The sequence below is a fragment of the Hakea prostrata genome, chromosome 7 (assembly GCF_041222555.1).
Source record: "Hakea prostrata isolate BN-2017 chromosome 7, UWA_Hpros_2, whole genome shotgun sequence".
Classification (NCBI taxonomy): domain Eukaryota; kingdom Viridiplantae; phylum Streptophyta; class Magnoliopsida; order Proteales; family Proteaceae; genus Hakea; species Hakea prostrata.
The window spans coordinates 15549552-15572987 of NC_142606.1; the positions used below are offsets into that span (position 1 = coordinate 15549552).

Here is a 23436-nt window from a genome sequence, read left to right on the forward strand (position 1 = left end):
AAATGAATAGATAATGACAATATAATAATTATTCACTTTAAATTAATTAACCCACTCTCTACTTTCTTTTTAGATTTTGTATAAATGGCATTGGGGATTCAATCAGTGTGACTCAATCAAGGAGAGATGAAGACTGACTCAGAAGAGAAATCCAGTTCCAGGAGTGAATTACTAGTGCAAGCAACCATAGAGAGGGCCTAAGTGATTGATTCTTTTGAGCTTCCTCCTTCCTCTACGATTAAACCTAACCATTATCCTTCTTCATATTTTTGTGGTTTTGCTCTCTTTGATCAAAGAAAAAGACAAATTTGACTTGGACAATACTGGAGGACTGAGGAGGTTCCACTTGGATCTTCTTTGGCATGATTAGAAGCTTTCTTTCATCTGCTGTTTGATTTTATTGAGTTGTAGAGATGGTGAAGAGAAACAATGCTTCAATTTCCGAAGGGCACCACATTGAAATTCTAGAACAGGTTCCCCCCCACAAAAAAAAAAAAAAAAAAAAAAAAAAAAGAAAAGAAAAAAAAGAAATAGTGTTCTGTAACAGCACATAAAAGACCTGTTGTGAGTTTTTTACAGATCGGTAGCGTTTGAGAGCCTTAGAGCTAAATACAAAGTTGAGATGGATGGACACACCTGAGGGCCTTAAAGGTCAGTCATTTGGTAATTGCAACATTGAATAAAAATCAGTTCAGTTCATTAACTGTATCCAAGTTAAAAATAAAACTTCTAACATGGTTTAAATTTTTATCAACGATGCACAAAGAATCCTGCCGCCATTGCTACCCTTAACTACAGTCCTAAGGGTCTACTCATGTGAATGTGAAGTTTCAGTACCACTACTGCAATGGTTTGTAAAAAACATTGAATTCAGCATTATTTTTAGCATTGAATCCTGAACCATCATTGCCTAGAAAAGTTCTAGGTGCTCATCCAATTGAGGCCAAGGTTTCACATACAAAAATATACAAACACACAGAAGAATATCGTGTGCTGTGCACAGCAGCACACCATTATAATGTGACACGTGAAATATGCCTTATAAATGGTTGAGATCAAACCTGTAATTTTTAAGTGATTTGAATCCAATTTTAGTACCCATTTTAGCTATACCCGCCCATTGCTGAACCCGATAAATCTAAAATTCCTCAACTACCACTACTCTCTCTTTCTCTAAGACTCTGTTCCTCCCGTAGTCGTTTCTTCATCCATCTCTCGTTTATCCTCTTTTGTTCTGCTGTTTGCAATTTAGCCAATATGGTGTCTTGCTCAACTCTCTCCTTCTGTACAATGGAGAAAAGCTTTTCTCTGTGATGGTCTCCACCACTTCATCAGCCATTGCAGGTCCACTCTGCTGAAGCTCCACCTCTTGACCTGGACAACCACCACCTTTACGCTGTTGCAAAGGGCTTATAGGTACTGCTCTGTTTTCCATGGTCAAAAACTGCAAGCTTTTGGAGACCACCGTATCAAACAGTGTTCTAGGATTGAGCGTGACACCATTGAGTTCTTTCTCAATTCCCCAAGAATCACACAGGGCCATGTTGAAGAAAGCAAGCAATCTGTTGTTGCCAAGACATGGGCCTCTGATAGAACCCTCCCTAAACCCCCATTGATCCTTTACTTCTAACAAACAAATAGGAATTATCACTAGCAAGCTACTGAACTCAGAAACATATATCAGCAGGACAATATTGAATTAACAGTCATCTTCATTAAGCAACACTGATCGGATATAACTCCTGAATACAAACTGTAATTCTACTAACTGATAAGGACGGCTGAGATTAATAAAAACCAAATAAAAACTCAGATAAACAAGAACACCACCATAGCTATGCCATTCCCCAGAGGTTTCCCTCTCCCCAAGCACTCGCTTGCTTCCTTCTTTGCTTTCCCTCTTCCTCCCCTCCTCTTCCCCTACATAATCCCTGAATTCTAACAAACTCTTACACAATCAGCCACTCATCTGTTGCCACTTGGATTGTTCCTTCTGCTCCTCTGTTTGCAGCAGGTTAGTGGTTGCTGTCCAATTGGATGCTGCCATCTGTCTTCTCCTCATTTGGATCCCCTGTAGCAGCTGTAGATGATATTGCGTACTCCCCATTATTCCTTCGCTTGTACACCTTGGTTATTAGGGGCCTATCAGCCTCTCAGAAATTCATCCAAATTATTGGTTGATTAAAGATTTAATGGTGAAAGACCAGTGAATATTTCTATGAGAAAATAGGGAGAAAAAAAAGACCACCGAAAGAGGACAAACAGGGAGACACAAAAAGAGAGAATAGACAGAACAAATAAGGAGCTAGGGTTTGAAGAGTCATAGAGCACTTTTTTGATCGCAAAAACTAAGCGAGGACAACAGAGTCCGAGAAAGAACACAAAGCTAAATAGAGAGAACAACAAGGGAAATACTGGAAGAGAAGAAAGACGGAACAAAAGGGAGCCTCATTTGCTAAAGAGAGAACAAAAAGAGAAATACTGGAAGAGAAGAGAGATGGAACAAAGGGGAGCCTTACTCACATAAAGAAAAAAGACGAAGTTCGGTGTATGAGAGAGAGAGACATGCCAAATAGCCAATAGGAGAGGGGGAAAAGAGTTTAAAAAAGACAAAACAAAGAGAAAAAAAATAGGAGAACAGAGATATCGGACAAAAGGTGAGCCTAATACACAACGAAGAGACGTGCATGAAAGGGTTTGAAGAGAGAGAATATAAAAGATAGGCACACAAGAAAGTGATTGCAAAAACTAGAAGAGGACAAAAGAGTTCGAGAAAGAACACAAGGCTACAAAGAGAGAACAAAATGGGAGACAATATAAGAGAGAGAGACGGAACATTTGGGTGTATGAGAGAGAGAGGCATGCCAAATAGCCAATAAGTGAAGAAAGGAGAGTTCAAGAAAGACAAAACAAAGAGACAAAAATAGAAGGAAGAAAAAACATAAGAATAGAGAGACCGAACAAAAGGTGGGCTTAATACACACAACGAAGAGAGGTGGAAGATAGGATTTGAAGAGAGTGAGTGTCAGAAGGAAGACGAGAGAAGAAAGCCACAAAAAGTACGAGGAAACCAAAATGAGAGAAAAATAGAGAAAACACACACAGAGAAAGAGAGAGAGAGAGTGTGTGTGTGGTAGAGAAAAGGTACGCAGAAGAAAGTTGGAGAGAAAATGAGAATCGAAAAAAGATATAACAAAAGAGAAACACAAGAAAAAAAAGGGAGATAGAACGGGAGAGACTAAAGAGATGAAACAAAGGGGACCCTAATCCAAATGAGAAGGCGAAGAAAGGAAGTCAAAGAAAGAATGAATAAATAAAAGAAGGGAAAGGGAACAGAACGGGAGAGAATAGAGAGAGAACAACTGGAGAGCCTCATTCACACAAGAAAGAGTGAGAGAGGGAAGGTAGAGTCCAGAGAAAGAGGACGAAAGAGAACGACAAAAGGAAGACAACAAAAAGTTAAAGGAAGCTAGAAATAGAGAAAGGTTGCACAAAGACATCATTAAAGGGTTTGAAGGGAAGCAGAGAGAGAGAGAGAACGAATCAAGAGGGAAAAAAACAAAAAAAGGGAAAAAGAAAAACTAGAAATGGAGCCAGAGAAAGTACAAGGAAGCCAACAGGACAGAAAAATAACGAGTGGAAAATAGAAATGATGGAGAGAAATAAAAAAAAGAAGACAATGGGAGAGAAGAGAGAAGCCTCACTTACCCAAAGAAGAGAGGGAAAATATTTGTTAATAAAAGGGGACACAAAATAAAAGAGTGCCGCATACGAAGAGTACATGAAAGCAAATGATATAGAAAACGAGAGTCAAAGAAAGATACAACAGAAAGACAGACAAATGGGAGAGATTATAAAAATGGAACAAAGTCACTCACACAAAGAAGTGTGATAGAGGGAAGACAGGGTTTGAAGATTGACCCTAAATCTTATGGCCTCCTCTTCCTCTCGATTGACGATGGCGATGACGACGACGACGACGACGGCAACAGTGACGATTTGTTGCAGCGACTTCTTCTGCTGTTTTCTTTTCTTTTCTTTTCTTTTTCTTCCGTCTGGTACAAAGTTGCAGCGGCAGCAGCATCTCAGGCGAAGGTTCCACTGTTGTTTCTTACTTTCTTCTTCTTTCTTCTACTTTTTTTTTTTTCATTTCCTAAAAAGTCTGGTACAATTTGCAGCGGCAGCAGCATCTCAGGCGATGGGAGCAGCACTCCGGCAGCATCATCTTAGGCGAAGGTTCCGCTGTTGTTTCTTACTTTCTTCTGCTTTTTTTTCTTTCTTTTCCTAAAAAGTCTACAAATGCTTTTGCAGTTGTAGCGACCCTCAAATCTGAAGTTGCAGCGGCAGCGGCACTCCGGCAGTTCTTGCATCGCAGCGTCTTAGGCAAAGGTTGGCAACTTCAACTTTGCGATATTGTTTTTCTTCTTTCTTCTGCTTTTCTTTTAATTCTCTGTTAACAGATTTTGTTAACACTAACAGCCGTAAACTCCGGTGATTTTGTTCACCATCTTCTCAGGCGACGGTAAGTCGTCGGGCATTCTTTTTTTCCTTTTTTATTTTCTATGTTTTAACCATGTTGTAACTTATAACTTATTAAGTATAACCGAGACCAGTTTATTAGCTTATAGTCTACTGATTATAAAAGATATGATACATTTATAATGAATTAGAGAATTAGAGTGTATGAGATGTACACTAAAAATTTCACTTAAAACGCCTCGACAGCCTCAAAAGCGCCTCGGAGGGCGCCTCGTCGACTCATCGGCCCAACTAGCTAAAACCGCCTCGCATCGCCTCGTCGCCGTGACAACTATGATCACATATATGCCACTCAGAATAGGCAAATATAATAGGGATTCAGGGTATGCACAGCACACTAACCCTTACCCTCAATCAAAAGTGAGACCCACAAATCCCACCTCGCGCCCCTATCACCTAGGGTTCTAATTTCCCTTAACTAACCCTTAAAATCTAAGAGACCTTAGTATTGGCAGAAACTCTCAAGAGTCCTTGATTTAGGACCCATAGTTCTATTCCGAAAGCCACATTTCCAATTCAGTCCCAAAGACCCTAGAAAATCCCCTTAGCCCTTAACCAAAATTCCCTTCTGTGGCTTATTTTCCTATTTTCCGAGTGGCACTATCCCTTGTTTTAAGTCCCCAGTCAAGGCTATATTAAAGGCACTTTCCATGTTTCAAACCCGCAATCCGATGATTGCCATGGTGCAACTTATAAAAAGGCTGCCCTACAAAAGGGGCATTTTTCCACATCTAGTTAAGACATTTCCAACTTGTTTAGAGGGTTTCACTCTTGATGACATATTGGCTTCAAATGGAATAGTCCAACCTCGAGTCGTTTCCATGTTTGAAGCCCGCAACCTGATGGTTTCAATTGTGCAACTTCACCGTTGCACAAAGGCTCGCCCCACTAAAAGGGCATTTTATTTGCATTCAATTAACATTTTACCACTTGCTAGGTGAGTCAGTTTCACATTCAATGACACTTCCTATTGACATCAGTGGCCATTCTACCACTACCCCTAACAGTATCTTCAAGTCCTTATTGTCAAATTTACAAAGAGAAGCCTCAAAACGTCGTCATCATCAATTCCATCATCCAACTTCGCCTTGAAAGAATAGGGGAAGCTAGCCATCACCGAACTCTCCACAAACTCATCTAAACCACACAAGAGAGAGAGATGAAGTTATTCTCAAAGCATCTAGGCTCAAGCAATCCATGGCAGGGTTGGATTAGAAGCTCAACAGCTTCACATCTACTACCAAAGCCTGAAATTAGGATTTTAGGTATGCTTCTCACATAATATTTCTAAAACAGAAAAGAATTAATGTACAATCCTATTAGTGCTTATTTTAATTTATTCTTTATAAACACTCTCTCGGTACCATCCAAGAAATAACACCTACATTTCCACTTGCTATCTGTGCACTGCATGTGGAACTTTACTAGTAAATTGAGAAAATAAGAATCAAGAAGAAAGAACAAAAAAACAAACATAATTCACATTTTGTATGTATGCTACACTTGTTTAAATGTGAAATTTCCCCTTCATCTTCATGGAATCAGATTTGGTCATCCATATGGTAACAACACCTCATGCCACAGTTTTCTTGTACCTTGTTTGTTTGAAACTTCAAGATCGAATGAGATCAGACAGGATTGAGGAGTGCTAATGGGTGAGATTGTTTGAGAAGCTTACAATATGATATGGATTGCTGGTATTCTGATTGAAAAGAAGATGGCGGATGAGTTTTTCACATTGTGGGCTCATCTGATTGAGCTTGCAGTCGTCCATTCGTGTATTTGAGAACAAGGTACAAGAAAACTGTGGCATCATCTTCTCATCTTCTTATGCTTGCTGTGAGTGGTGGTGTCTTCTCTAAGAAGACCAGATACCGGAGTCTTCGTTTCTCTTCCGGAGGTGTGAAATGAATATATGCGTAAGTTTGCATTTAATAAGTTATCTTATGCAAGGGAACAAGGCCTGACCTAACTAATTCCTCCTGTAGCCCTTTTCACCTACAGTCCTAGTTTCCCTAAACTAACTCATAAAATGTAAGAGACCTCAGAATAGGACCAATAGCCCTATTCCCAGAGCCACGTTTACTGTTAAGTCCTAAAACCCTAGAAAATCCCCTTAGCCCCTAACTAAAATTCCCTTCTTTGGTTTTCTTTTTCCATTTCCTGGTGGCACTGGCCCTAGTTGTAAGCCCCCATTCAAGCCTACATCAGAGGCACATTCCATGTTTCGAACTCACAACCTAATGATTGCAATGGTGCAACTTATACAAAGGCTTGCCTACGAAAAGGGTTTCTTTTATATTTCAATAAAACATTCCCCACTTGTTTAGTGGGCAGGTTTCTCTCTTAATGACCAATTGGTTTCAAATGAAATAGATCAACTAACTTAGTTACGTGATAAAGCCCAAACTAAATATTCCTTTGTGCAATTATATTTCCATGCATAAGCTTGAAGTTATACCTTGTATGTTGTATCTACAAACTATGAAGCTGCTGCAATAGTAGAAATTAGACCAACAAGGTATCCAACTAATCAATTATTTCATCATATCTCAAACGTACCTAATTTGCCAAACATCAAATTACCCAGATAATATAACCTCATAAGCTAAGCAATGCCATATCAGGCCAGCAACATGGAGAAAGGTATACAGCCCTCTAAGCACCATCAATCCTCCTCCATTTCCTTTCTAGTGTATTTGGTGCTTCGCTGAGAAAGGAAGACAGGAATCAGTCATGACAAGTGGAGAAAGAAAAAGACAAGGCACATAAAAAGGCTAGACACATCATTCCATCTAGTACAAGTACAACTAATTTTGCATGGCTTGACAGCAATTCATCTTACAGGGTTTATTCAAAATCTCTGAACGTTTGAGAAGAATTGAGCATCAACGTCAATGAAAAACATCGACATGTACTTTTTCTCAATATCAGTCCCTACTAAAAACAAACAAAATTTATTAACATCAGATTGTATGGATTCTAACATGAATTCGGTATTGCTAGGGGCCCCAAAGGTGTTTCGAGAAAGGAGAAAGAATAGGAGAAATGCGAAGCTTAGCATAGTATGGCGGACTGAGGAAAACCACCACCATCACAGGGGAAAAAAACCCTAACAATAAACCACCACCATCACAGGGGAAAAAAACCCTAACAATAAACCACCACCATCACAGGGGAAAAAAACCCTAACAATCGCAGGGAGCCGTGACCGCCATTGCGGTGCGAGACCGTGACTCCGTGAGAGAAAACAAATTCCAAATAAAATTCACCTAACAGTGAATGGAACAAATAGCCAAATAGGTTGGTTTTATGTCGGTCGTAATGTGGCTTTTCAAATTCTACTTCTTTTCTTTTCTTTTTAATTTAACTTTAATTTGATATCACCGACGTAAAAACAATACTATATATATCAAAAATTATGGCTTGCATATTATAAGATTATAATAGAGAATTTATAATCTATAATATAATTTATTTGTAACATCATATGTTTTACAAAATATATAGTCCCGATGTATGACAAAAGTTTAAAAAAAAAAATTAATAAATACCATAGGATAAAGTTTGAGCTTAGTCCTCGGACCAACCTTGTCCTGGCCCCCGTGCTATCTACATCTCCCGCATCCCCAAGTCCACCCCCTTTTCCATTTTCATCACAAACAGATCCTGGAATCCTGCCCCACTCCCCATTCTCACACAAGTTTGGAAAACTCTTCCCTCTCTCTCTAGCTCCACCAATGATATTCCCATTTGGCTCCCCTCCCCCACCAAAACCTTCTTTGCAGCCTTAGCCTGGAACATCCTCAGAGCTCAAAACCCAAAAACCCATGGTCCCCCTTGGTCTGGTTCAAAGGCTTCATTCCTCGTCACTCCCTTACCCTTTAAAGGGCCCTTAACCTTGCCCTCCCTACCCTGTCCTTCCTTATTAGCTGCCACATCCCTACAAATCCGAATTGCATCCTTTGTTGGAATGGTTTGGAAGATCTAGAGCACCTATTCTTTTCTTGCACTTTCTCCATATCTATCTGGAGAAAAGCCCTAGCCTCCATTTGGCCCCGTTCGAGGTGGTCTTTCGGTATTTCACGTGATTGGCCTTGGATTCTGAGAATCTTTTCAGGTAATTCTATATGTGATCGGATTGGCAAGCTAGTTTTTTGTGCATCCATTCATCACCTTTGGTGGGAGCACAACCTTAGGAGATGAAGTTCCAAATCCCGCTCTATAGCTAGGATTTGGAATGCCATCTATTTTGATGTTTCATCCAGATTGTTAGCTATTCCCCATCCCCCGGTTGATGATACCCCAAGGAACAGGCTTATTGTTGTCTCCTGGGGTCTTAGTTCTTCGTTTCGGTCTCCTTCTTGAAGGCATTGTTTCTTTAATATAATTATTTATTCATTAAAAAAAAAAAAAAAGAAGCTAGCATACTAGTCGTATCTAATGGTGTCAACTATGGACAGGAACCGTCAAACCGTACCGGACCGCGCCGCCTAATACCGGACCGTACCGAACCATTTAAAATTCGGTCTGGTACGGACCGAAACAGAATTTGAAAATTCGGTTCGGTTCGGTTCCGGTTTCAGATGCACATACCGATGGTACAGAACCGAACCGGACCGAATTGCTTGTACCGATTCTGCACCGAAAATCATGGTTAAATTGTAATTTTACACAGGCTCCAGTTTAGTTTGCCCTAGGGCTAGGCTGCGAATCTGCGATTCTCATTCACTCTTCGCCTCTTCGTCAGTTCGTCGTCTTCGAGTCTTCGGTGTATTCACTCATCTCTCATCTCTCAATCTCTAATTCTCTCGATCTCTCATCGTCTTCGTCTCACATGACTACATGAGTCTCATCGTGCAGAGCAGAAATCGTGAGCCTGAAGGCTGAAGTTAAGGAGGACTGGCTTGGGGAAGCCGAAAACAAAAGTCTCATCTTCAATGTACGCTTTCTTCTTCCTTTACTATGTTTCTCCTTCTTCTACTTCTTCGCCTTCTTGAATGATTCATGTTGCTACTGGTTTCAATTTCATTTCTTTCTTCTTTTTTTTTTTTCTCTTGGGGTTACTGACAAGATTTTCAATTGTTCAACCGTGTCACACTAACATTCAACTCAAAACAGCAAGAAAGGAATTCTGATTACAACTCTTAACAAAAGACCCTTGTGCGAGTGACTTCCTATTTTAAGAAGGAATCCAACTAAGAATGAAATTCTAAATAGGACTCCTAATGGGGCAAGGACTCTTTCATAACTTAATAACCAAGGACTCAAACTCAAAACAAAAAGTAGATCTAGACTCCTCGTAGAAAGTGGAGTGCAACTCTAGAGATCCCTCTCTAGCTCGGACTCCTAACCAGACGAGAACCTTCTAATAACTTGATCAAAACAAAAACAAAAACAAACTTAAAAAATAAAAGTAGATGTAGACTCCTATCAGCATTCTGCATTTGAACAGCCTTACTGGGGCTCCAAAAGAGGGGATAAAATGACCAAAATACCCCCGGTAAGGTTTGCCCAGCCGCCACATGATTGGGCTGAATTTGGGTCAAAGTCTGAGGAGACCATGGTTGCCAATCCTGGTTACATCACTTAAGGGTAGATGGGTCAACATCCAAGTCAATGTCAATTCCCTAGCACCCACCTTGCATGATGTCTTCTTGCCTTCAGCGTATTGTTTCATCAAGGAACTTTAACCCATCAAATACCTCCAAAGGCAATACTTCAGCTTTTACCATCTCCCTTGGCTGTGGTCGTGGTCATGTATTAAGGGAGGTAGATTGAGCTCCACGGCTGTGTACCTTTTGTGGGAAGTTTGGTCGTCTAAAAGCTTGTTGGGCAAAACACGGAAAACCTGAATTGGCTTATCAAGTAGCCAACAATGCAGTGTTCGACGGAGGTACTGACATAATCTAACCTACTGATACTACATCGACTTCCACATCAGGAGATTCCTCCAAAAGTCTACATGATGATGTTAGCCAACTCATGTGCCGTTTGCAGAATATTGAAGCATCCAATTCCACCTCTCAAGGAACCTCCAAGTCCACCACAACATTGTCCCATGCAGGTACACTTGCCTTTTTAACTTCTACATCCTTTCTAAGATCATTGATTCTGAGTATTCCGCTTATATGACAGGTAAGTGATCGTTGTTCATTTTTTGCATCTAACCACCCTTCATACATTATTATTGCCAATGATACTTCCATCGCCGTTTGGGAGACCAATAAAGTATCTCTACACCTTCATTTACTCCGTCATTTGTCTTACATGTTGATTAGTTTCCATTTAACTTCTTATCTGCTAGCCAATTGACAGAAGCCCTAAATTGATCTGTAACCTTTACTCCTACAACTTGTGCTTTTTAGGACCCTTCACATGAGAGGATAATTGGTGGAGGGTATGCCAAGGATGGACTGTAGTACCTGGACTATGCAGCCCCTATAGCTGCTGCTTAACCTAGTACTTTACACTTTCAGTGGCACCGTAGGTTAGGGCATTTATCTCTACTGTTTAGGAGCGTGTGAGTTAGGTAAACACTACCGTGTTTCATATCCCACTTGCTCTACGGGTTTTAGCTAATCGTTATTTGATTTAGTCTATACAAAATGAGGACGTTTAATTTTTCGATTAGAGGGGGGGTTGAAAAGGCTGGTGATGTGGAGGATGGTTTTCGATTTCATGCCCGTAATTGAGGAGGTAGAGGACTCACTCAAGCCAACGAGGATGGAGATAGAACAAGCACGGTTACAAGCTTTTAGAGTTCAACGAAAAAAGCCAGAGTTTAAGTCTCCACGCCCAAGCCATTAGACGTTGGACTTTTGGCACAAGAAACTCTCCTTTTAGGAGGTGAGAAGAGCCAATTTAGAAGACATGCGTTTCTCGTTGATGGTAAGAAGGGGGTCAGAAAGATTAAAAAGGTGCTGGGATTGGATGAGGGAAAGTTGGAACCAACTTTTATGGGCAAGTTTTAAATTTTGAAAGCTTTGGGAAGGACGGGGGTTGGGGTAAAAAATTGAAAGCTTTGAAGCTGAAGGATAGAAGGGATTAAATGAAATCATTGCAAGGTCATTGGTCAAGAAGCCCGGGGGGGGAATCCACATGGATAAGAGGGAAAGAGGAGAGCTAGTGATCATTGATGAGGAACCGATCCAATTTACTAGCAAACAATTCTGGCTGGTTTATCGGTTTTGCCGGTTGCTTGGCGCTCTAGTCCAAGAAGGTCATTTATTCCGAGATCTTCAATACAGTGATTAAAGGCATTAACTGCGTTGAGATCAAGGGAATTGGCCCCCAGCTTTTTGTGAGTGAAACCAACAAAAATGGAGTCGCCCACCGACTCGTTAGGGGGCAGCAAAAGAAGAGGGCATAAGGGAGTAGAGCATATTACATAGTGAGATTTTGTCTGGAGTTCGATTATTAGCAGAAGGCTTGTAAGGAAGATGGAAGTTCAATCAATTGTTGAAAGGAAGCTTTGGTAGAACCTCTTGAACTTCTCATTGGCAATGAGTCCATTGTTTCCAGTCCCAACAGTAGCTTTGAAAATGCTGTATCACAGGGAAGGAGGAGGAAGGGGATGGGCTGATCTGGCTGAAAATGATTGTCTAGGTCAAGCGAATGGGGGAGGTTGCTGTACTTACTTTTAGACTAACAAGGATTGCTGGAACTATTGTTCGAGTCATTTCGTCCGAAACAAGGGTTTCAGTTTTGAGGAATCCATCAAATAATCTGGTAGCTTCCCCTTCTGCAAAAAAAACTCATACTAAAGAAATGAAACCTCCTTTTTCTTCAAATTTAGAGAGATTACAATAATTATTGACCTACATGTAAGAAAATGTACATTATAGTTAGATACTAAATACCAAAACCAATAAACAAAAATTGCACGATTTTGATTAAGTCTATTTCAGCTTTCACTAATTTCTTCATTCTTAAGACTTGTTTAATCTTAATAAACCGTATATCATGCAATTTTCATTCTATTACAAATTATAAAATTTTAAGGTCATGAAAGCATAAAACATGAGACCCAAGGAGGGAAATAAACATACCTCTGGAGCAACCTCGTTCACTTCTTGACTCCCCATGAACTTGGTCCTTTTAGTGTTTATGCTTAAGAAAAGATAAAATAGGCACAAGGAGGGCAAATAGGACAAGAATATCTGGAGAGCACTACAATCCACTCCTTGGCTGCCTTAGAATTTTCATATGAGAAATCTACCTTCCACAGGCATCTTATAAGGTCCTTTTAGGCTGAGTTTGTCTGTAACATGGAAGTCAATAGCACTGCTAGCATTTTAGTGATCCTCCAGATAAGAGAGATATGTCCAGCTGCATCTTTCAACTTTATGGCCTAATGTAATGACATAAAATCTTGTCAACAAACATTTATGTGTAATATTACTTTGGATTTTACATAAAGGAATCCTACTACATAGCAAGCAGATGGACATTTAACAAGAGAGGGGAAGAGAAGGGCTGCCTCCATGTGCGAGGTAAGGGTGAGGAGTTCCGATCCTGGGTCTCCGCAGTCATGGCTATAACCTTCCAAGGAACCAATATAAGCCCAGCGAGCAGGCTACTGAAGCATTGGTTAATACAAAAAGAGAGCATTCAGAGTAACCAAGGTTGTCTCTGTAGGTGGTAAATGCTTGAAATGGTTAAGAGTGTTCACAGTGAAGGTCATCAAATGCACAAATAAGGAGTTACATGACATAGACAATAGACAAAACAGAAAAACACAAAGGGTAATTCAAAAAATAACTATTCAATGCTGTTTGAGGTAAATATGTGAGTAGAACCCCGGACCGAGCTGAACGGAGAAACATGATTTGTGCAAGTATTAGCTAATTGACTTGGAAAATTTGTTAGAGTTGGGGGCTTCAATGTTCCATTAAAAGATTTGAGATACGTGCAAATGAATATCAAAGACTTAGAGCTTTCAAGTCTTACAACAACATATCAGTTACTATTTTACCATCACGACAATGATTAAAGGCAATCAGAGGAAAGAAAAAAAAAAAAAAAACTGACTACTGTCATCCTTGATTCAGACCCAAAGACATAATAGTTAAAACAAGATGTTTGCCATACGTAAAATTTTTAAATGTTGTGTATGTCAGCTGCAATTTTTCCCTAAAAGAAAACGGCAGATGTCACAAGACCTACTTCAGCGGTTGATAGGGACGCCTAAGCAAGAGCAATTGCCAGGAAACCATAACATTTGAGGGAAATACACCCGATTCCTGGTTCTGTTTGAGTTCCAAATGCGTTCTCTTATACTACTTTTCCCTTTCCATCCCACCTTTTCTACCCATTTTTTGTGCCCCCCTACCTTCTTGTGTGCAACCCCCCAGCCCTCTGTCCCTGCTGCTGCAACCCTCGAGGAGCAACCCAACACCCCACAAGCCCCAAAGACCCTTCTCCTTGCTGTTTCAGACTTGTACGAACCCCTCCCACCCTATTCAATTCTCAGCTTTGGCAGTCAATGGGGAACCAGGACAGAAATCAGAAGTTCCTGCACTTAGTTGAAAGGTCCTAAATTCTGAAACCCTATATTTCAGGCCCTAATTAGTGCTAGTTCCTACCTAAGAGTATCCTGGAAATTCAACCCAGACCTTGGATTACATCAGTGGTATTAGAGCAACATGAACCAGCAATAATCCAGACCATAGATGATTCAACATATTGTTGCAAGGAAGAAAATGAATTCGAAGATTCCTACGGATACCAAAAAAAAGCACTTGGCGAATCCCAATTCTGAAGGCAGTCAAGGAAAAAAAAAAGTCACCACCAGTAGCTCCAAGGCCAAGGCTCCTCAACTAGATGGTGAACCCTATTCAAAATCCAAAAGCTTCCTCCGGTGGAGGTGATACAAGAGATTGACAAGACTAGCATACGAGTGTAAGATCCCATTGACGAATTACCCCACCATACCAATGGTTCCCTATGCCCATAGGATCGAGGACAAAATACTGCTGCCCATAGATATCAGGACCGTACTAGCACCAATCCCATGCGAAACTGGCCCACCTTGGGGTCTCAATTTCTTTTTGGAGAAGATATTATAAACATTCTAAAGGCAATAGCTACAGTTATGATAGAGCTGTTTGACAAAGAAAGACTCCAAAGGCATGGCTATTGGCTCCATTCTTCCTCCAAGGACTCCTAAAACTCAGGGCCCTAGGATTGATGAATACATAGCTACAGGTCTAGACATCAAGGTTTGAATGCTTCCAGGCTGGGTATTTTAGATTAAGGATTTCAAGTTTTAGGTCAAGGCTTCATCATTTGAAACCAAGGCCTAGTGGTTTAGGATTTTTTTTTTTGGGGGTTCATGCCTACGGTTACAATGGCTTTTAGGTTTTTGGGTATCAGATTTAACTTTCCGATTTAGTGTTCTTTTTGGGAATCGTCTTTATTTTTTTATTTTTTGGTCTTTAGCTTTAGATTTTTTCATTTTTCTTTCGGATGAATAAAAAAAGTTGTTACCAAAGGAAAGAAGGGAGAGATTGCCTTCACGTATCTTTCAAGATCCCCATTTCTTTAAGTCCTCAAATAAGAGAGAGATACAAAGGCAGAAAAAGGTCAAACAGAGACATTGCAAAAAAGTAGAGACAAGGTTTGAAGAGAGAGAGAGAGAACGAGAAAGAGTGTAAAAGGAAGAGAGAGAGAATGAGTGGGAAGAGAGATACAAAGAGAGGTATAACAAAGACATCATTAGAGAGGGTTTGAAGAAAGAGAGAGCGAGGCACCATAAATGATTCAACATATTGCTGCAAAGAAGAAACTGAATCCAAAAACTCCTATGGCAGCACCTCCATCAATGCCATTTTAACAGTCTTTTCAGCAGAGCAATAAGAAGAAAACTGGAGGAGTTGGCCCTTCTACACTAGAGTCCAACCGGGTGAACACAGAGCTTTGGTAACTGTTAATAGTGGCAGTAGCTTTAATGCGGTGTCTGAAGATTTTGCAAAAAAGGATGATTTTAAAATCAAGAGCCATCCCCAAAGCCTAGAGAGTCTCCCTTGAAACGGTGAAGAATTAGAAGTCACTCAATGAGTGCCTAGTTCCCATCAGTCTCCATTCCTATTCAGACGAGATATGGTGTGATGTAGCACGCGAATGTCTAGCATTATTCTAGGGAGAGGCTGGTTATATGATAAGGATGTTAATATCATTGGGAGAGACAACAAGTGTAAGTTCACGCACAAAGGCTTGAGAATTGTACTCATAATCTTAGACCCATTAGCAAAGATCCAGAAGCAGGCCCTCAAAACAACTAAGGAGGACTGCAATACCAAGACACAACACTTAAGTGGATCCTCAATCTAAAGGATCCAGTCAAAAGAACAACTAAGACATCACCACTAGCTCAAGCCCAACGCATATGGTGTACCCTCTTCACCAATCCAGTGAAGGTGCTAGAAGAGATTGACAAGACTAACATAGGAGTAGAAGATCCCATCGATGAGGTACCCACTACACCAGTGGTTCCCTATGCCCTTAACATCAAGGACAGAGTATTGTTGCCCACAAAGATCAGGACCGTACCAGCACCAATCCTATGTGAAACTGGCCCTTCTTTGGGTCTCAATTTCTTTCTAGAGAAGATACTATAAACTTTCTAGGGGCTCCAAAGGCATGGCTATTGACTCCGTTCTTCCTCTCAGGGCTCCTTACACTTTAGGCCCCTAGGATTGAAGATTGAAGATTACATAGCCACTAGTCCAATTTCACCAAGATTTTCTGTCAAGGAAAGATGCAAGCAGAAACATGCCTACTACTTTCTTCACACTGCAATATAAGATGACAAATCCCCATGCAAACCCTCCAGAGGGTTGACCCTAAAGCACATGAAAAGCACATTAATCAGCAGATGAAGGTTTTAAAGAAGGGGGGTGGGGGGTGGGGGGGAACTGATGTTACCTGGGTTGGACCCCTAAAAAATTGGGCCCAGAAATCCAGACCCAAGAAGCTTCCTAAAGTTGGCTGAACTCTTCCAAAGGTATTTTGGTAATTTTCCAGCCCCCTTTTGGGCTGAATATGGGTCATGATTTACTCCCCATGATCCTAGGTTTAGAGACTAAAGAGATGAAACAAAGGGGACCCTTATCCAAACGAGCAGGCGAAGAAAGAATGGAGAAACGGAGAAGGAAAAGGGGACAGAACGGGAGAGAATAGAGAGGAACAACAGGAGAGGCGTCATTCACACAAGGAAGCGTGAGAGAGGGAAGGTAGGGTTGGGAGACAGAGGATGAAAGAGCGACAAAAGCAAGACAACAAAAAGTCCAAGGAAACCAAAAGATAGAAGAAGAGTAAAAATGAACACAGAGATAAAGAGAGAGAATAAGAAGGGAGATCAAACAAAAGAGTGTAAAAGGAAGAAAGAGAGAGAACGAGGAAAGAAAGAGAATAAACAAAAAAAAAACCAAAAAAAGGGAAAAAGAAGACAATGGAAGAGAAGAGAGGTGCCTCACTCACACAAAGAAGAGAGGGAATATACTGGGTGATAAAAGGGGAGATAAAAAAAAAAGAGTGCGGCATTCAAAGAGTACACGGAAGCAAGTAGAAAAGAAAACGAGAGTCGTAGAAAGATACAACAGAAAGATAAAGAGAAGGAAAAGAGAGACAAATGGGAGACTCACACACATATAGAAGTGTGAGACAGGGGAAGACAAGCTTTGAAGATAGAAAAAGAAGAGCCAGAATTGAAGAGAGTAATAGAAGACAAGGAGAAAAAATAGGAAGAAGAAAGAGATAGAGAGAGGATGAACAAAGGCCAGCAAAAAAAGATTATCAAGAATTCCGTACCGGAGAAAAAGCTAGCACAAACAAAGAGATAAAGAAAGGGGATACAAAAAGAGAGAGAATAAAGAGACAATAAAGAGGGAGCTAGGGTTTGAAGAGAGATAGAGAGAGACTATAAAAGAGAGTGGTAGATGAGAAAGCGATCGCAAAAGCTAGGAGAGGACAAAAGAGTCCGAGAAAGAACACAAGGCTAAAGAGAGAGAACTAAAAAGGAGACAATGGAAAAAAGATACGGAACAAAGGGGATCCTCATTCACATAAAGAAGAGAAAGTTTGGGTGTATGAGAGAGAGAGAGAGACACATGCCAAACAAACAATAAGAGAAAAAAAAGGAGAGTACTAAAAAGACAAACCAAAGAGATAAAAGAAAGCACACGGAGAGAAAGTGCGGTAGAGAAAAGGTATGTAGAAGCAAGTTTGAAAGAAAATGAGAGTCAAAGAAAGATATAATAAAAGAAAAACACAAGAAAAAAAGGGAGACAGAACGAGCGAGACTAAATAGATGAAACAACGGGGACCCCTATCCAAACGAGCAAGCGAAGAAAGAATGGAGAGACAAAGAGAAGGAAAAGGGGACAGAACGGGAGAGAATAGAGATGGAACAACGAGAGAGCCTCATTCACACAAGAATAAGTAAAAGAGAGAGGGTAGGCTCAAGAGAAGGAGGATGAAAGAAAGCAACAAAAGGAAGACAACAAAAAGTTCAAGGAAGCCAAAGTAGAGAAGAAGAGGAAAAAAAGAACACGGAGAAAAAGAGAGAATGAAAAGGGAGAGAGAAGATACAAAAAAAAAGTGAGTGTAAAAGGAAGAAAGAGACATAACAAGGGAAGAGAGAGAAAGGTTGCACAAAGACATCATTATAGGGAAACAAAGAGAGAACGATAGAGAGATTAAAGAAAGGGGGAAAAAGAAAAATAGAAAAGAAGCCAAAGAAAGTACAAGGAAGCCAATAGGAGAGAAAAAGAATAAGAGAGGAGCGAATACACTGGTTGATAAAGGGGAGACAAGGAAAAAGAAGATAACGGAGGAGAAGAGAGAGGGAAAATATTAATTTTTAAAAGGGGAGACAAAATAAAAGAGTGCGTCATACAAAGAGTAGAAAGATGGAACAAAGTGGGAGCCTCACGCATATAGAAGTGTGATAGAGGGAAGACAGGGTTTGAAGATAGAATCGAAGAGAGTAATAGAATGAAGGGAGAAAAAAATAAGAAGAATAAAAGAGATAAAGAGCGGCTAAACAAAGACCGACAAAAAAAGACTATGCAGAATTCAGTACCAGATAAAAAGAGACGACAAAAAAATAAAGAAGGAAAATGAGGATACAAAAAGAGAGAAAAGAGTTAGAGAAAAAACACAAGGCTACATAAAGAGAACAAAAAGGGAGACAATAGAAGAGAAGAGAGACGGAACAAAGGGGAGCCTCATTCACATAAAGAAGAAAGAGGAAGTTTGGGTGTATGAGAAACAGAAAGGCATGCCAAATAGCCAATAAGTGAAGAAAGGAGAGTTCAAGAAAGACAAAACAAACAGACAAAAATAGAAGGAAGAAAAAACATAAGAGAACGACAAAAGGAAGACAACAAAAAGTTAAAGGAAGCTAGAAATAGAGAAAGGTTGAACAAAGACATCATTAAAGGGTTTGAAGGGAAGCAGAGAGAGAGAACGAATCAAGAGGGAAAAAAACAAAAAAAGGGAAAAAGAAAAACTAGAAATGGAGCCAGAGAAAGTACAAGGAAGCCAACAGGACAGAAAAATAACGAGTGGAAAACAAAAATGATGGAGAGAAATAAAAAAAAGAAGACAATGGGAGAGAAGAGAGAAGCCTCACTTACCCAAAGAAGAGAGGGAAAATATTTGTTAATAAAAGGGGACACAAAATAAAAGAGTGCCGCATACAAAGAGTACACGAAAGCAAATGATATAGAAAACGAGAGTCAAAGAAAGATACAACAGAAAGACAGACAAATGGGAGAGATTATAAAAATGGAACAAAGTCACTCACACATAGAAGTGTGATAGAGGGAAGACAGGGTTTGAAGATTGAAAAAGAAGAGAGAATCGAAGAGAGTAACAGAAGGGAGAAAAACTAGGAAGAATGAAAGAGCTTAGAGAAAGGCTGAACAGAGACCACAAAAAAAAAGACTGCAAAATTCAGTACCAGAGAAAGAAAGAGGACAAAAAGGGAAACACAGAAAGAGAGAATAAAGAGACAAAACAAATAAGGAGCTAGGGTTTGATGAGTGATAGAGAGAGACAATATAAAATAGAGTGGCAGATGAGAAAGCGATCGCAAAAACTAAGAGAGGACAACAGAGTCCCAAAAAGAACACAAAGCTAAATATAGAGAACAAAAAGGGAAATACTGGAAGAGAAGAGAGACGAAACAAAGGGGAGCCTCATTCGCTAACGAGAGAACAAAAACAGAAATACTGGAAGAGAAGAGGAATGGAACAAAGGGGAGCTTCATTCACATAAAGAAGAAAGACGAAGTTTGGTGTAAAAGAGAGAGAGAGACATGCCAAATAACATTTAAGGAAGGGGAAAAAAGGAGAGTTTAAGAAAGACAAAACAAAGAGAAAAAATAGGAGAATAGAGAGACCGGACAAACGGTGAGCCTAATACACAACGAAGAGACGTGCATTATAGGGTTTGAAGACACAGAGAGCGTCAGAAGGAAAATGAGACAAAAGGAAGCCACAAAAGTTCAAGGAAGACAAAGATATGGAAGGTAGGCTCGAGAGAAAGAGGATGAAAGAGAGCAACAAAAGGAAAACAACAAAAAGTTCAAGGAAGACAAAGAAGAGAAGAAGCGCAAAAATGAACACAGAGATAAAGTGAGAGAATGAAAAGGGAGAAAAAATATATAAAATAAGTGTAAAAGGAAGAAAGAAGAGAGGAGAGAGGAGCCTCACTCACACAAAGAAGAGAGAGGCAATATATTGGTTGATAAAAGGGGAGACAACAAATGAGCGGGATATACAACGAGTACACGAAAGCAAGTTGGAAAGAAAATGAGAGTCATAGAAAAATACAACAGAAAGATATAGAGAAGGAAAATAAACACCAATGAAGGGAATAGAAAGATAGAACCGTGAGAGAGGGAAGACTGGGTTTGAAGAGAGTAACAAAAGGAAGGGAGAAAGATATAGAGGCTGAACAGAGACCCACGAAAAAAGACTCTGCAGAATTTAGTAGAAGAGAAAAAGAGAGGACAAACAAAGAGAGAAGGAAACGGATACACAAAAAGAGGGAATAGAGAGATAAAACGAATGGGGAGCTACGTTTTAGAGAGAGAGAGAGAGAGAGACAATATAAAGAGAGTGGCAAATAGAGAATGGCGAGACAAAGAGAAGGAAAAGGGGACAGAACGGGAGAGAATAGAGATGGAACAACGAGAGAGCCTCATTCACACAAGAATAAGTAAAAGAGAGAGGGTAGGCTCAAGAGAAGGAGGATGAAAGAAAGCAACAAAAGGAAGACAACAAAAAGTTCAAGGAAGCCAAAGTAGAGAAGAAGAGGAAAAAAAGAACACGGAGAAAAAGAGAGAATGAAAAGGGAGAGAGAAGATACAAAAAAAAAGTGAGTGTAAAAGGAAGAAAGAGACATAACAAGGGAAGAGAGAGAAAGGTTGCACAAAGACATCATTATAGGGAAACAAAGAGAGAACGATAGAGAGATTAAAGAAAGGGGGAAAAGGAAAAATAGAAAAGAAGCCAAAGAAAGTACAAGGAAGCCAATAGGAGAGAAAAAGAATAAGAGAGGAGCGAATACACTGGTTGATAAAGGGGAGACAAGGAAAAAGAAGATAACGGAGGAGAAGAGAGAGGGGAAATATTAATTTTTAAAAGGGGAGACAAAATAAAAGAGTGCGTCATACAAAGAGTAGAAAGATGGAACAAAGTGGGAGCCTCACGCATATAGAAGTGTGATAGAGGGAAGACAGGGTTTGAAGATAGAATCGAAGAGAGTAATAGAATGAAGGGAGAAAAAAATAAGAAGAATAAAAGAGATAAAGAGCGGCTAAACAAAGACCGACAAAAAAAGACTATGCAGAATTCAGTACCAGAGAAAAAGAGACGACAAACAAATAAAGAAGGAAAATGAGGATACAAAAAGAGACAAAAGAGTTGGAGAAAAAACACAAGGCTACATAAAGAGAACAAAAAGGGAGACAATAGAAGAGAAGAGAGACGGAACAAAGGGGAGCCTCATTCACATAAAGAAGAAAGAGGAAGTTTGGGTGTATGAGAAAGAGAAAGGCATGCCAAATAGCCAATAAGTGAAGAAAGGAGAGTTCAAGAAAGACAAAACAAACAGACAAAAATAGAAGGAAGAAAAAACATAAGAATAGAGAGACTGAACAAAAGGTGGGCTTAATACACACAACGAAGAGAGGTGGAAGATAGGACTTGAAGAGAGAGAGTGTCAAAAGGAAGACGAGAGAGAAAAGAAAGCCACAAAAAGTACGAGGAAACCAAAATGAGAGAAAGAGAGAGTGTGTGTGTGTGGTAGAGCAAAGGTACGTCGAAGCAAGTTGGAGAAAAATGAGAGTCGAGAAAAGATATAACAAAAGAAAATCACAAGAAAGAAAAAAAAGGGTGATAGAACGAGAGAGACTAAAGAGATGAAACAAAGGGGACTCCTATCAAAATGAGCAGGCAAAGAAAGAAAGAATGGAGAAATAAAGAGAAGGGAAAGGGGACAGAACAGGAGAGAATAGAGAGAGAACAACCGAAGAGCCTCATTCACACGAGAGAGAGAGAGTGAGAGAGGGAAGGTAGGGTCCAGAGAAAGAGAACAAAAGAGAGCGACAAAAGGAAGACAACAAAAAGTTAAAGGAAGCCAGAAATAGAGAAAGGTTACACAAAGACATCATTAAAGGGTTTGAAGCGAAACACGAGAGAGAGAGAGAGAGAGAGAACGAATAAAGAGGGAAAAAAAAGAAAGGGGAAAAAAGAAAAACTAGAAATGAATTAAAAGAAAGTACAAGGAAACCAACAGGAGAGAAATAATGAGTCGAAGATAGAAATGATGGAGAGAAATAAAGAAAAAGAAGACAATGGGAGAGAAGAGAGAATCCTCACTTACCCAAAGAAGAGAGGGAAAACACTTGTTAATAAAAGGGGACACAAAATAAAAGAGTGCCGCATACAAAGAGTACACAAAAGCAAGTGATAAGGAAAACGAGAGTTAGAGAAAGATACAACAGAAAGACAAAGAGAAAGAAAAGAAAGACAAATGGGAAAGATTAGAAAAATGGAACAAAGTCATTCCCACATAGAAGTGTGAGAGAGGGAAGACAGGGTATGAAGATTGAAGAAGAAGAGAAAGAATCGAAGAGAGTAACAGAAGGAATAAAAAACAGGAAGAATGAAAGAGATTACAGAAAGGTTGAACAGAGAGCACAAAAAAAGAGACTATGCAAAATTCAGTACCAAGAGAAAGAAAGAGGACTAACAGCGAGACACAAAAAGAGAGAATAAACAGAACAAATAAGGAGCTAGGGTTTGAAGAGTCATAAAGAGAGAGAGAGAGAGAGAGAGACAATATAAAAGAGTGGCAGATGACAAAGCGATCGCAAAAACTAAGCAAGGACAACGAGTCCGAGAAAGAACACAAAGCTAAATAGAGAGAACAAAAAGGGAAATCGGAAGAGAAGAAAGACGGAACAAAAGGGAGCCTCATTTGCTAAAGAGAGAACAAAAAGAGAAATACTGGAAGAGAAGAGAGATGGAACAAAGGGGAGCCTCATTCACATAAAGAAGAAAGACGAAGTTCGGTGTATGAGAGAGAGACATGCCAAATAGCCAATAGGAGGGGGGGGAAAGAGTTTAAAAAAGACAAAACATAGAGACAAAAATACGAGAATAGAGATATCGGACAAAAGGTGAACCTAATACACAACGAAGAGACGTGCATGAAAGGGTTTGAAGAGAGAGAATATAAAAGATAGGCACACAAGAAAGTGATTGCAAAAACTAGAAGAGGACAAAAGAGTTCGAGAAAGAACACAAGGCTACAAAGAGAGAACAAAATGGGAGACAATATAAGAGAGAGAGACGGAACATTTGGGTGTATGAGAGAGAG

General features: G+C 39.8%; 1 protein-coding gene across 11 annotated transcripts in view; it reads right to left on the minus strand.

Moving 5' to 3' along the window:
• LOC149010122 (uncharacterized) overlaps positions 1 to 23436 on the minus strand; it is a 56827-nt gene that overhangs the window by 4320 nt on the left and 29071 nt on the right. For 7 of the 11 annotated variants that reach the window (XM_089161504.1, XM_089161505.1, XM_089161506.1 and 4 more), the window contains one exon: positions 12591 to 12892. In XM_089161504.1, coding sequence (XP_089017630.1) covers positions 12591 to 12626 — 36 coding nt within the window. In that variant the 5' untranslated portion in view covers positions 12627 to 12892. Of the gene's footprint in view, positions 1 to 5398; positions 7250 to 11677; positions 12284 to 12344; positions 12360 to 12590; positions 12893 to 23436 lie in introns of those variants that run through there. The other 4 variants (XR_016174431.1, XR_016174429.1, XR_016174430.1 and 1 more) reach the window with 4 other exon arrangements.